Below are 15,651 nucleotides of genomic sequence, written 5' to 3'. Positions count from 1 at the left end.
TTTTGCTATTAAGCAAGCAAACGCTGAGACCGTGTTAAGGAAGATGAAATCATTCATTTCGCAAATAGGAAAAGTTGAGTGCGTTTTGTCAGACCGTGGAACGCAATTCACCAGCGTTAAGTGGCATCGAGGGATGCAAAGTTTAGGGGTGATCCCTACTACTTCTTCTGTCCGTCATCCTCAAAGTAATCCTGTGGAGCGGCAGATGAGGAATTTAGGAAATATGCTTAGGGCGTATTGTCACAATGCACAACAAAGTTGGCGAGATTATATACCGTTGGTAGAATGCATCCTTAATCATACAGTACACAGTTCGACAGGATTAACACCCCATGAAATTATTACTGCGGAACGATCAGAGGCGTTACCGATTGCCATATTACCCGACCACGATAAGAACACGAAAGAACCGGAAACGATAAGCGAAGATATGAGGGAACAAATAGAGAAATTTGTTACAGCTCGTCTACATCTAGCTGCAGAACGTCGAAGTAAGCTACAGAAGCCGAAACGAATAACGAAGTTAAATATAGGAGACCTAGTGCTTAAACGAACTAATCCTGTTAGTGACATGTGGAAACAGGTGACGAAGAAGTTGTTTTTATTATACGAAGGGCCATTTCAAGTTTGTGAACGAATAAATGAGAACTGTTACACTCTCAAGGAAACTGACAGTGACAAGGTCATCGGAAGATTTAATCTAACACAGCTAAGGCTTTATAAGCAACCTAAGTCTTAGATACGCTGATCTATAACGTATATTTAAGAAATGATGTTTGGTCAAGTCATCAGTGACATTCGACATGAAGTAGATTTATTGTTTGGCTATAATTAATGTTTATCCCAACAGTAAGGGAGAACAATATGTTGCATCGCTAAAACAAGCACGCATGCTTGAGGCTAATTTAGTGTCCACTGTGTCGGAGTACCAGTGAGGACATTTCTGTGCGTAGAGCACTTATCGACGATTTGTTTTTGTCCACTGAGCATGTAGGCCAGTGCGGACATTTGTCGCGGATATGCGATTTTCGTCGTCGATGTTTGTCACACCTATAGGTGGTGTGAATTTTTATTAGCCAGTGCGTAGGATTTGAGCCATGCCACATAATTATTTTATCTTTGAAATTATTGAAAAATTTGATATCTACTATATGTCTACGTCATGGAAGATTTGAAGATCATGAAGATAACTCGTTAAGATCCAGTAGTGTTCGTCGAGAGGCGTCATCTAAGAGAGAAGAGCCAGCTGTTAGTCAGGCGAAACACGTCACTGTCACATACACTATTATTAATACCTGAGATTCTTTTGAGATATAGTTCACGTTACCGTTCTTCCTTCAACCAACTTACATATCTGAACACAGCTCTGTCACTATTGCACTGACACGTACACTACTTCGTTTCATTTCTCCTAGCTTCGACATTCATATTATTTTCTATTTAGGAATTGTTCCTACCATACACGCTAAGCTAAACAAAGAGATAGTATTTCATTACTCTTGTTATAAATATATGAATCTGATGAGATTTCATTTAATTGAATTTGTCATTTGGCACATGCTTATTACCAAACAAAAAGCTTGCCTTATGAGCTAATTTTGAGTATCATTATACTCAACCATTAGTATTGAGCTTATAATAAAGACATTTCAATACTATTATAAACAATTTTGCCTAAGCAGAGAACAACCATTTATTTAAAATATTTTTGTCAGACAAACTAAAGGAAGTGAACACTAGTGAGTGCATTTTCGTCGACAACGAGAAAGTGTTCAAGAACACGAGTGTGTATACGTGATAACTACGTAATGTTTTATTTGTGATTCATAACTTCGTGCATTATCTAAACTGAAAACATTGTCAGATATTTTATCAACGATCTACGAATTTGTCAATAACATTTCTACGTACTTGTGTCTATTGTACATGTTTATTCTATTATTTTATTAATCTTTATCTACAAAAGGAAAAAAAAAACTAAGTCACTTTATTCAGGACTAGATACTGATATGTGATATTGTGTATATATAATATGAGAATTTGATTTGTTTTAAATAATTAATTGATGTTGATTTAAAACATAACAACATGTTACCTATTAGTCTAAAACAAGGGATATGTTTAATTTTATTATCTTGAATATTATGTTAATAATTATTACTTTTATGATATGCTGAATGTAACGTCATGAAACTTATCTCACACAGACTCTGATAGACTTTCAACGAACAGAAGTGAGAAATTTATGGATTGTTATTCAAGAAAAACATAGTCATGTTAACTCAATGTAGGTATATTTAGAAAGTTTATTTTGATTTTTCTGGAAGAAAAGATCACAACAAACATTGAAGCGGCTCTGTAACCAGTACAACTGTTTACAGTTATATATTATTATTTTTATTATGATTGTAATATTAATTGTATATTCCATGAGGGAATATTATGTATTTAATTGTTTTGATTGTAAAGAGGACAACCAAGGCATAACAAATATGACACATCTTATTACCATAGACGATACACTTTCAACTTCAGGGTCTTCTAAGAATTATTCCTTGGAAACTTTATTCATTTGGTCTTAGTTCGATTCTTTTACACTCCAACATCCAAGTTTTTATTTCACTATGCAGCTTATTCTGTTTGCTGATATCGATAGCTCCTTGGTTGCTAGGGACGGCCAGTAAATAGCTATTAGTAGGAAGAAGGGAGACGCCATCGCCATCTGGCAGAAAGAAGACGTTTCTCGGGCTGGGGCGAACCAAAGCCTTGGTTGCCGCCCGAGAAATAGAAGATTTCGCGTCATCCGCGATCGTGTCCTGCTTAGCATTCTCATCTCTACGAGTTGAGAGAATTGCATCTGGATTAAATAAATCCTAGATAGGGAGTATCGGCGACTTCGAGTGCCAACTTCCGCGTCGGTCCCGTTTTTGTCTCGTAGTGGTTCCAGACATCTGAGGGCAGCGCCAGATGAGATTCGACCACGAAGATTGGTGAGACCAATCCAGAATTAGACCAGACTTTCCAGGACGAGAGGGATGTCGAGTCTTCAGCTGATACCCGGCGACCTCAACACCTCTGTAGTTCGCTAATTACAGCATTACAGCATCCAGAGTTCCAGTGTAGCAGCAGACCACCTGGAGGTCCTGTGAAGAGAGCCTCAAGCCTCCGACAACGTATAGCTAGACCCGGCAGTATATTCGACGTGTTCTAGTGACGTCATTTGCATCTAATTTCCGACACCTAGATTTGATACCTTGGTTGTTCTCAATTAATCTCATTTTAAACGTAACTTCACACCAATATTTAAGAACCATTTAAATCATATGTTTTTTTAATTATTATTATTTCATTTATATGCAAATTTCCACTATTCACGTAACACCACTAAATTTATTTTTTATAATTACTCTCCATACAGTAACCCAGGGCAGTGACGTGCTAGCTGGACTATCAGTCTGGGCAGACCATCCAGCAGTAGCGGTCCTGGTATTTGCTGCAACGAGGGTAGGCGCCAAGAACCCCGTGAGAACACATCAATACAATAGCAAGGAGGTTTATTACAGTGGCTACCACAAGCTAGGAGTAGCAGCAAAAACAGAGATTACTTTCACTATCCATCTCTATATCTATCTTTATCTCTATATTTCCATCTACATTGATCGATCCATATACATTTATATTATCTATAAAAATCTAGCCATCTCTTATTTTTCATATATCTACCAAACTATTTTTTTCCAGCTATGTACCTGTCATTCTCTCTGTACACACACACACCATACAAAATGGACAACAGCATGCATGCACGCACCCACAGGTTTATGCATGCAATAGTGCACAAACATGCACATATTTATACACACACAGATATATTCATGCATGCACACACATATGTATGCCTTGTACTGTATATAAATTTTAATTCGGTATTCCTGTTAAAATCATATCAATGTTTGATAATCCAGCAAAATCATCAATCTGGCAAGGCTGCTGTCCCCAGCATGCCAAAATTAAAGAACTGGAATTAATTATTTCTTTAGATGTACATGAATTCCTTTAAACAGTTACAATACGTGAGATTGCTGACAACCTTTTCCACTTAATTTAAAAACAAAAACACAAAACAACCTCTGTGGCTGGAGTCGCCATGAGGTTCTGGGTTTGAGTCTCGGGAGAGGCATGGACGTGAGTGCCATTTCCGAGGATGTGAAGATGTAGTTTCACAACACAAAGTCGTGCACTGGCGGCAACCTCCAAACCTCTTGAGTATCAACTCACAGGTCACGATCTGATGTGTACTGCTAGAGGATGGGGGAAAAAAATCACTACTTAATCCGTTCAGAATTACAGTTACGTGTCATTTTTAGATGTTTTATTAGGATGATTGTATATGGAGAGCCTCTTCAATAACCAAAGAAATAAAATTCATATTACATTTATGTCCATATATCATTTAATTTTCTACACCAATTTGTGTGAATTTTTATAATTTTTACTTATTTTATTTAATATACTTCAAATCGAAACCTGTACTGTATTTGAAAACCATAAAACCATCTGCAATGTTTGTTTATTCTTAAAGTTCAGACCTACCCTAGTCGTTGTATGGAACTTTTTTTTTGTTAATTTAAAGCCCACCTTAATGGTATGCATAACTGCCCTAGGTCATGAGCTCTAGCTTCGGCAATACTTTCCCATTCTTGCTTGCTGCAGGTTTTCATCCTGTGTTTTATTTGTCTTCGGTTCACGCAACATTTCATTTTTAATACTTGAACCCCAGCACACATGAACCTCTTGCTCATGCAAGAATACATAACGTGTTATACACCTCGTCTTGCGGGGCAACAGCTGCAATATACACTACTGTCAACCAACAAGAACTAGTATTCCAGTTACTGCGCGATATGTATGGTTTAAATTTTTAACGGTCATCCTTGTACAAATCTAATGTAACAAACAAAAAATCATACACTACTGCACTAGAAAATAAAAATTTAAAATTTATTGACAAATGAAAATTGATTATACCCCATTTTAATAGTTTTAATACCATTAATTCAATAAATATTGGTGTAAAAATGGACCTCCCATTGAAAATAACGAGCAGATAAACTTGTACAGTACCTACGTACTGTCTAACTATCCGGCTAAAATTAGAATTTATGTTCACTTTCTTGTTCACGCATTCATGTTCACATTCATGTTCAAGAATAACAACCATCTTACTACTAGGTTTCAATTTGGATTCATGTCATGGAAACTAGCTATTTTCGACATATGAAGAAACAGCTGCCGCCTCCACATGAGCAAAGCGCCCTGGTAACGGGGTGCGGATCCAACTCTTCAACGTGCTCCAAACGCACCTTCACCGAAGAGCGACCGCGCCAACCCGACGAGCGAGTTCTTCAGCTCGTGCGACACCGCCTCGGTGGCCTCGAGCGTGTGCTCCCGCTGCTTGCTGTCCGTGCGCGTACCGCCGTGCTCGAACACGCGCGGCTCCTCGCCGCCGGCCGCGCTCCTGAACACCTGCAACACTGCCCCCAGCTGTCTGCCGCCCGGGCGACTGGGCTTCTCTCCGAGGCTGTGTGGCGTCACACGCCCTCTTAGTCTAGAATAATACCTCCTCCTAAAAATATATAGTTTCAAAACACAGACACAACTCAGAATTGTTTCAACAAAACTGCCCAGGCATTTAGCTTATACAACGGAGTCCGCTACCGTGGACAACCCCCCCCCCCCCCCCCCCCTTCTAATGAACAAGTTCAGGAAAAAAAGGATTTAAAAAAAATGAATTTTATGTATTTAAAATTATATCTTGACCCAATTACCAACATTTTTAGGTGACGTCGTGCTTTTAAAAGTGTTGTACGTTATGTTACGTGATAACTTAATGCTTCTTAAAGAGATGTATTTTAATACATGCTCTTGCATTACAGCAATTGTTCGGATAATCCAAAAATATGGTAATCCAAACAGGACTTTGCTCTCATTAGTTTGTAAAACAAAACAAAACATAGAGCACACTTATTTTATGAACAGACTTACAACAATAAATTAATTTGTTAATATTAATGGTATGATTATTATTCCTTTAAACAAATAAATTTATGGGGCTGCAGACACCTGATATCAACTTAAGAATACCAAACTTCTTTTGATTTTAGTACAAAAATATTTTAATAGTAGGCTACATGGTTCACAAAATTTTTTCATCCATAGGGATTTAGTTACTTCAAAGATGAGAGTTTGCAATATCATTCTTTTATTTTGGAAACAATGTCTAAAGGACTGATCAGCATATTGCAATGAAAAATTGGTTGTTTTATCAGATGAAACATTTGCAGAACCCTGGACAGTTAATATTAAAATTCTTCCAAATAAAATAAAAAGCTTTACTCTTAAAATTAGTCACGAACACACTAACCCTTATCAGTTAATTTTTATTTAATGGCATCAATATGCTTATTCATTGGCACAAAAAAAAGTTAATTGGTTTAAGTAACAGTTCTTGTCCAATTTTCAATTTCAAAAAATATCCTTGGCCTCTGCCAAATTGTCCACTTATCAAGCCTATTTATGTTTGTATAATGTGGAATTTTAATATTTTGCCTTTAAAAGTTTATTGAATTTTGAATTATCAATTATTAACATGCTTGTTTTAAGAAATGAAAAGTAAAATTCTAAGGGCTAAAATGATTAAATATAGACAGACCTGAGAAAAGTTTGCACAGCGCCTTTTTGCAGTGACCCCATTTAATCAATAATTGAAGACAACCCTTAACCACTAACTTTTATTTCAGTAACATCTTGAACCACTTGAGTTTTTCGTAATTTAATAAATACAAAATCTAATTATTTATATTTAACATTAAACATTTACTAATCATTTTATTTAATTGAAAACCCTTGGAAAATATTTAAAACCACCTGAAAACGGTTATATTTATATAATTATACAAACATTATTCTTCAAAAAAAATTTTTTAAAAATATTTTTATGCTAAGTACTATTACTTTTCTAGCTGTTAGTCTAAAACATTTTTACAATTTATATTGTATTATTTACTAACACTACATGTAAAACAATACTTAAGTTTCATTTAAGAGGATTGATTTGATGGCAAAAATTCACGCTGGTAACCTTGTTCCGGGAGGGGTTGGGGGGGGGGGGGGGATTGGGGGAGCGTGAGGATGGATCACACAGAGGTGGGCTCAGAGGATGGATCCACCACAGGACACATTCCATGTCTGATCAACTCAAAAATAAGTTTCTGACCTCAGCAGTTCAGATTTTGAAGAAATTTGGTATTGAGGACATATATGACTGTGACGAGGTAAGTATTGCTGTCAAAATTCAGATTTTTATTTTCAAAATGCTCCAGGGGTAAACATGTAGTGTACGAATAATCGTCAAAAAAAATTTTAAAAATCTGAAATAACTTTCATTATATGCTCTTTTACGTCCTCTTTTCAAAACAGCCTGCGGAGATATGAAATTCCAATTACTTTAGGAGATAACAAATTTTTTAATTTTCATATTTGGGCGATATTTGTTAAAAATAAATTTAAAATTCCGAAAATAATTTATTTTGTGCTCTTTAACTTCCTCTTTTCATTAAACCCGGCGGAGATAAGAAATTCCAAATACTTTAAGATATATCAAGTTTTTTAATTTTCATCCTGTGCACTCATGCGGCATTCAACATTGTTGCTTGTTTACGTGTAGGATTTTTTTTTTCGCGACGTAGGTGAACGACTACATCATTTTCTACTAATGGCAAAGAAATTGTACCCGCCTCTAACTTAGGTGAGTTTTTAATGTTTCAAATTTTAATGTTTTATTTGTTGCACAAGTAATAAGTAAAAAGAAAATTACGTGAGTTCCTACTGTTAATCCTTTATCCCGGTTTGTTAGGTCAGGTCAGCTACATTATAAATACTTGAAAACTGAACAACCATTAAAATTAATTTTATTATTTTTTATGTCCGTTCAGTTTCAAAGTATTTATAATGTAGCTGACCTTTCCTAATCTACCTTTGTCCCGTTTTGTTAGGTAAGGTCAGTTACATTATAAATACTTAAAACTATGCAACAAATAAAATTAATTAATATTATTTTTAATTTCCGTTTATTTTGAAATATTTATAATGTAACTAACCTTACCTAATGGAAAATTTCTGTTATTTAGGCATTCACGCACACACTGCAAAATATAAAATCACGGCGGTCGAATGATTACATAGGTCTTGTATTGCAAAATAAGAACGGCTGTATCTCCAAAAGTAATTGGAATTTCTTATCTCCGCAGGCTGTTTTGAAAATAAGACGTAAAAGAGCATATAATGAAAGTTATTTCAGATTTTTAAAAATTTTTTTGACGATAATCCGTACACTACATATTTACCGCTCCAGAATATAGAAATAATAAAAATCAATATTCTGGTAAAATAAAAACAGACATACTTGCACACTCCTAGATGGCTTCAACTTTTCCCCTTATTGTAGTAGAGTTAAAACTTCAAAAATTATTCAACAGCTAAGAGAAATATCTTTCTAAGGATACCCAATATAACTTCCTTGTGATGGACTACCATTTTAAGGCAATAATTTGAACCTTAAATATCTCAAAATATGCTATCTTAGAAAATTAAGAAACAGATTTATATCAGGCGAACAGAAAGAGGGAATCACTCATTGCTGGCGAAACAGGGTGGGAGTGGAATGTTTTGAGAGGAAAGTGATGGAAGTGAGGGGTGCAAAAAGGCTATGGCAAAAGCTAAAGGAAATGGGAGAGTGAAGTAGCTGAGGTCTCTTTGCCACTGGGCGATATTTGAATCATAATATAATCATAACTGTAATAAAGGTTTTTCACAAGCTAGCCAGCAAATCTGTTAGTATCCTTCACCTATAACACACCCTCCTCTCTAAGGCAAACAATTAGTGTGTTCCACCCAATCTTGGCAGAACTGCCAGTTCAACTACAGAGATAGTGTACACATACCAGTTATAATTATAAATAAACAGATACTCTGTGTAATTACTAACTTCATGTTCAGAGCGGAGTCGCACTGCATCAATTTGATGAAACACAGGAAAATGAGTAGAGTCTATTTCATCCCTGCGATATACATCACCCGCAATCAAGAAATTGTTCAAACCCATGGATATCAGAGAAGACTGATGGGCTGTCATGTGTCCTCGCAGTAAATAATCGCGATTGATGTAATAGCAATCACTCTTACGTCGACTGGGGTGATCCACGGGAGTCAACAAGCTGTCAAAATTTTCTTTTACTGTTACTACTGGCTTTATATCATCATGCACGGAAAAAATTGGGTTTCCAGTTCGATCCACATAATTTTTGTAAAAGTAGTTGATTATGTTACGTTTCACTAGGCACAGAGGATGGTACTCTTGGAGGTGAAGATTCCTTCCAACGTATGATAGGATTTTCGAACTAACATTAGTCCATTCATCACGCTTATGAGAGCGTCCATCCAATACCAAATCATTTTTTAAATAACTGTTATTTTGTGTTCCTTGTACTACAACACAAAAGTTTTTATTAAACGACGTGCTAAATATACTTATACAGTTCGTTTGAAATCTTGCCCACTTGGAACACTGCATTGTTACTTTCAGAATTTGAATTTTAAATTAAATTCAAATTAAAAAAAATTCTAATTTAGGTCTCTTGCGAATTTTAATAGTAATATACTGTATTCTTTCACTTTCAATGCTTTGAATCTTAACATTTTTACCAATAGGATTTAATGTTAGTAAACATTAAACAACCTCACTACCATTGATTACTACTCTCAAGCAGAGAAGAAAACTGTCACTCATAGAGAAAAGAAGAGTCTAGCGACAGCAACTACCTTCCTGCAACTGCGGCACCGCTTACGCTCGTTCCGGGGCCGGCTGCCGCATCGCTCACGCTCGTTCTGGGGCCGGCGGCACGATCATATATGTCATCTGAAACTTCTATTAGTCCAATATGGCCTCGTGGCTGAGCGCTTAGCGGCGCCATCATCTAATAGTAAGGTTGCCAGTTCGAATTCCGGCAAGTTCGTATGTTTTTTGTACTTGTAAAAATAAATACGAGCACGTATAATTTCAAAAGTAATAAATTTATTTGAATAATGAATGCAAATAAAAGTAAATTTATTAATTAAATTGTAATTTTCAGATAAGGACATGATAACTAATGGTCAATTAGGTTAGGTTAGCTACATTATAAATACTTTAAAACTTTGTGGACGGTTGATTTGGTTAGGATAGTTACATTAAAGATACTTGGAAATCAAACATCCAGGGGGTAGGCGCTCCCGATCGGCCAACTTCGGAGAGGATCGGCATTTGCTGCCAGTTGCAGGACGGTAGCAGTGCTGACTGGCGGCGGAGTGAGTGGTCAGTGCAACCACTCACCACCAGGGGCGCTTGCGTCCCTGGTCACTAAATCCAGTCCTGGATAAAAAGCAAAGCGGACTACGAGTCCAAGTGCCCAACCCCCGCATGGTAGACTCTTTTCTACTCTATCCAACACTTCATCCAGACCATCCTCTGTCTCCTGTAAACTCCTACACGTTGACGACAGTCGTCGTACCCTCCCAGATACAGAGGCCGTACCTGGCCACCGACGCGGGCCTGAGGGGGCCTGTTTTCCCCCCAGTGAACCCCAGTGTGTGCGACGGCCAGGGACGCACCCGCGTGCGCCCTAGCATGCCAACGAGTGTTTTTTCTATGTGACTTTATCTTTTATTTCAGTGTGTATATATTTGTAAACGATTAAGGGATTTGAATGTGTGTAATTAACTTATTTTATTTATTATTCATTGTGCAAGTTCGCTGTGTAATTAATGTCTCGTGTATGTCTTTGTAAATAATTCAATAACTTTTTCTGAAGTGTTTCGCCGTAGTATGTAATTGCAGCCTGGCGCGCCGCGGGACGGAGCTCTCTCCCACGCCGGCCGATTTTCCCCTCCCTCCCCGCCACCCGCGGGCGAGCGGGGAGAGGCAGTCGCGTCCTGGTCTCGAGCGGAGACAGACGTGTTCGTTGCTCCGCGAGCCGCGCACGTTGCGCTCGGGATAGAACGTTCGCTCAGTCCGCAGTCGGTCACGGCAGCTGAGCTGCCACCGCGAATCAGCTTAGCATTGTTAACTTACGAGTCATCGGGAGACGTGTCTAGCGGGCAGTTTCTACAACGCGAACGTGGTGCTACGAGTCTCTGAACTTTTCGCCGTCCACGGAACATTACGTAACGGGCCGCGTATGTACAGCGCTCCGTCTTCGGGCCCTCTCTCACTGGGTCAGCCTAGCATTAATAAACTTTACGATTCGCGCCGAAACGTATTTGAGAACCGCCCCGTCATCAGGGAGTCCGTGTCGCCGTGGTAGGGCACTTGTTCCGCGACGGTTCCGCCAGGCTGCGGCAGGACTTTATAAGCGTTAATAAAAGACGGCTCGTGAAATTCGTTAATGCCGTGTTCTGCTTGCGACAACCTACCAACATTCCTCGCAATCACTTCACTCTCCCTCCAGGTCCCGCCTTTCCCGGTCCCGGCCACGTTGGCCTGGACCCACACCTCTCCGACGAGGGCAGTACGGGCATAACAGGACATTTATTTCAACGGGAAAACGGGGACCTGAAGCCGAGGGACGTCAACGTAATGCATGCCAATTTGCATCCCGCATGAATGTGCCCAGGGTTTTCCCTGTGTCTATGCAGGTTTTACCTGGGCCCAACCTATCTCTAGTTATAGTCTAGATTTAAGAGTGAGGGGAGTTAGTCATGGCGCCAATCGCTGCCATGGCTGGCCAATCCCCTCCTAGCACATGATGCATGCGACCCTCTCCTTGCATGGCTAATCCCAGCATGACTAGGCGTATAGGCTTCGGCCTGAGACGCACCTAGGTCCCTCCCTAACCCGGACCCCTCCAAAATACACTTAGTTTTAGTTAGGTTAGGAAAAAAAAAAAAAAAAAATCAGGACGGTAGCATTGCTGACGCTAGACTCTTGTATAGAGAAACAAGTACTCACGCTGGGACTGACAAACTTTTAGAACTATTATAAGAAATATTTGATAAAATAGAATATATTGAAATACATGTCTTTAAAATTCTGTCGCACGTGCTTTTATTAATTATTAACGTACACCTGGCGAGTTTTACACTGAAACATCTCGTATTTACTGTTTTATTTTTATCGAAGAGTGCATCAACCGAGAATATTCAAAATACAACACTGGGGCCCTATTCTCATGCTCACGAGGTGGCGGAATCACAATTCCGGTAGAGATTTGAGCGTTTTTTGTTCTTTGAAACCATGATTTGTCCAAAATGGAGTCTCTGTTATAGTTCTGAAAAATATTTAAATCGTTTGTATGTTTGGTTAGTTTAGGTTAGCTACATATCTCCTTTAATAATGCGTGTGTTTATATACTTACATTAGATTACTTCATTTAAAACCAGAAATAACTTATTCGCCTCATTAAGTTATGTGATTATTCATTTCATTTCATTTCATTTCATTTCATTTATTAGCGTCCTATATTTGACAGTACATATGTCTAGGTTTTGTCAGCAACATTATAAATAAAATACAACATCATAATACACTAACAAAACAATATAAAAAAATACATTATAACACAATAATATATGATACAATAAAAAAATGATAATAAAAAACAATGCAGCAATTTATGTAGATGCACTGAAGTATTCATTAACCGAGTATGGAGCTATTCGTAGTAGGTAATCTTTGAGATGTCGTTTGAATATGGTATGTGATTGGGATGCTGTGTATTTAACAGGGATATCGGTAGAACATTTATTAGTTTAAGGCCCATGTAAAAAGGGTTCAATTCGTATTTTTTTGTTGAATGAAAAGGAATATGATTCTTATAAATGGATCTGGTAAAGTGATTATGTATTTCATTATTCTTTACATACTTAATATTTAGAATTACATAAATGACAACCGAATATATATAAATGGCTGGAAATGTTAAGAGTTTGTTATTCAGGAAAATAGGCCTACAAGAATCTGTCTTACTAAGATTATAAATAATTCTAATAACCCGTTTTTGAAGCTTAAATATCTTTAGCCAATTTAAGGAATTTCCCCAAAAAATAACACCATATCTCATTATTGAATATATATGTTTGCATAATACATAGCCATTATTGCTTTATGTGAAGTTAGTATTAATAGTTTTTATGGCAAAACAAAGAGAACTAAGTCTACGACACAGAAAAGATATATGATTATTCCAATTTAGATTCTCATCAAGATTCAGTCCCAGTAATTTTGCTGTTTTTACAGTATTAAGAATATTATTGCCAATAGTCACTTCAATATTATTTAATCTATTTATTTGAGAGTTAAAATATATAATAGAAGATTTTTGAATATTTATAATCAGTCTATTATCAGTAAACCAAGTTTGCATTTGGTTGAGGGTTATGGAAATTCTTTTTTGTAGTTCCTGTAAAGTCTGGCCTGTTACTATAATGGAGGTATCATCTGCAAACATGATAGTCTGGCCATAATCTAGAAACAAAGGTAAATCATTAATAAAAAGCAAAAACAAAAGTGGACCGAGAATTGAACCTTGGGGAACACCAATACCAATTTTCAAAATTTTTGACCTAGAAGTAGTGGTAATATTATTATAAGTCACATTAATACTAGTAATTTGTGAACGATTTGATAAGTAAGATTTTATAATATTGTTTGCAACACCTCTTATACCATATTTACTTAATTTTTCTAATAAAATATCATGGCTTACACAATCAAATGCTTTTCAGATAATAATACGCCATAGATAGACATGGGATGGAGGGAGGTGAAGGAAAGTAGGGAGGAAGTGTTAAGACAGTGGAGCAGGGCGGATAGAGCAGGGGCGGAGGCATATCTTGAATTGTAGTTCTGTAGGTGGGAAGGGATTGTAGAACTAGAAGGGAAGTGGGAGGTTTTGAGGGGCATATTGGAGCAAATGGTGGAGTGCTTCGTACTCCAAAGGAGGGTAGGAAAGGGTGGCGACCCGCCCTACCATGGACGGGAGGTAAAGGTATTAAAGCGAAAGTGCAGGAGGCTCCACGCAAGACCCAAGAAGCGTGGAGGGGAGGGGCTAAACGCAGAAATGAAGGATCTGGCGAAGGAACTGGGAAAGAAAACTAGGGAAGCAAGGGATGCGTACATGGAAAGGATGATGGAGAAAGGGGGGCGGGGAAACTGGGCGGATCTGTACTGATATATTAGGAGAGTAAATGGGGAGAAGAGCAAGAGTGTGTGAGTGACCTGGAAAAGGCTCGTTTACTGCAGGAACAATACTTATCGGTTTTTGTAAAAGGGGGAGTATGGTGCGGAGCACAAGAGGAGAAGTCAGGGGGAGAGAGAGGGTTGGAAATACGGAGGGATGATGTATTAAGGGAGTTGAGGAGACTGAATGTGAGGAAGGCAGTTGGGCCAGATGGGATAGGGAACAGGCACCTCAAGCTGGGAGGGAAGGTTATAGGGAAGTACCTGCAAGTACTGTATGCGCAGTCACTGGAGGAGGGACAGCTGCCGAGGCAGTGGAAAGAGGCTGTGGTGGTGCCCATCTATAAAGGGAGTGGGAATAAGGCACACCCGGCAAACTATAGGCCGGTCAGCTTGACGTCAAACGTAGGCAAGGTGATGGAGAGGCTGGTAGTGAGGTATATAGTAGAATGGGTGGAGGAAAGGGACTGGATGGATGAGAGGCAGCACGGCTTCCGGAGGGGTTACTCCTGTGAAACGCAGATGGCAGGGCTGCTGGAGGACTTGGTGGAGGCAGTGGATGAGGGAAAGCAGGTAGACGCTATTTTTATAGACTTAGAGAAAGCGTTTGACAGGGTGCCGCACAGGAGGGTGATGGAAAAGGTGGAGGGGTTGATAGAGGACAGAAGGGTGGTAAATTGGACAGGGGACTTCTTGAGGGACAGGATCCAGCGAAAGAGAGAGGGTAAGGAATGGTCAGAAGAGGGAAATGTGACGTCAGGGGTACCACAAGGCAGTGTCATGGGATCCCTGCTCTTCCTGATCATGATGAATGATGTAGGGGAGGGGTTGAAAAGTAGGCTGCGGTTGTTTGCGGACGATTGTGTGCTCTATGAAACTGTGGGGGAAGGGGCGCACCTGGCAGAGGACTTGCAGAAACTGGAGTGCTGGTCGAGGAAAAACGAAATGGGTATAAATGTAGGGAAAACAAAGGTGGTGAGGTTCACAAGGAAGATAAGGGTGGAGGGAAAAGTGTACTGCTGGAAGGGACAGGTGATACAGGAAGCTGAGGAGTATAAATACCTGGGAGTGATCCTGCAGAACGACTTGGGGTGGGGAAAGCAGGTCAAGAAGGTGGTGACGAAGGGCAGAATGGGGTTAGGGCTGCTTAGCAGGACACTGAAAGGGACAGGTAGGAATGTAAAGGAAAAGGCGTACGCGACATTGGTGCGGCCAGTGTTGGAGTATGCTGCGGCGGTGTGGGACCCCTATGTGGAGAAGGAAATTGAGGAGTTGGAGAGGGTGCAGCACAAGGCAGCGAGATGGGTGACGAATATGTGGAGGAGAAGGGAAGGCGAAGGTAGGATGGGGGAAACTCACAGACCATCGGTGATGATGAA

At 38.9% G+C, this 15,651-nt stretch overlaps 1 protein-coding gene across 1 annotated transcript in view; it reads right to left on the bottom strand.

Annotated features, from left to right (window-relative positions):
- Positions 1-9,960, bottom strand: part of LOC134528344 (probable phenylalanine--tRNA ligase, mitochondrial) — a gene marked incomplete at its 5' end in the record, with an annotated part of 29,330 nt that extends 19,370 nt beyond the window's left edge. The window contains 2 exons of the mRNA XM_063361896.1: positions 5,364-5,526; positions 9,880-9,960. Of these exons, the coding sequence (XP_063217966.1) occupies positions 5,364-5,526; positions 9,880-9,960 (244 nt within the window). The remainder of the gene's footprint in view (positions 1-5,363; positions 5,527-9,879) is intronic.
- Between the last annotated feature and the right edge of the window lie 5,691 nt (positions 9,961-15,651).

The sequence above is a fragment of the Bacillus rossius genome, chromosome 1, assembly GCF_032445375.1.
Source record: "Bacillus rossius redtenbacheri isolate Brsri chromosome 1, Brsri_v3, whole genome shotgun sequence".
Taxonomy (NCBI): domain Eukaryota; kingdom Metazoa; phylum Arthropoda; class Insecta; order Phasmatodea; family Bacillidae; genus Bacillus; species Bacillus rossius.
Note: the sequence above shows the minus strand (reverse complement) of the source record. Positions and strands in the feature narration are given on the sequence as shown.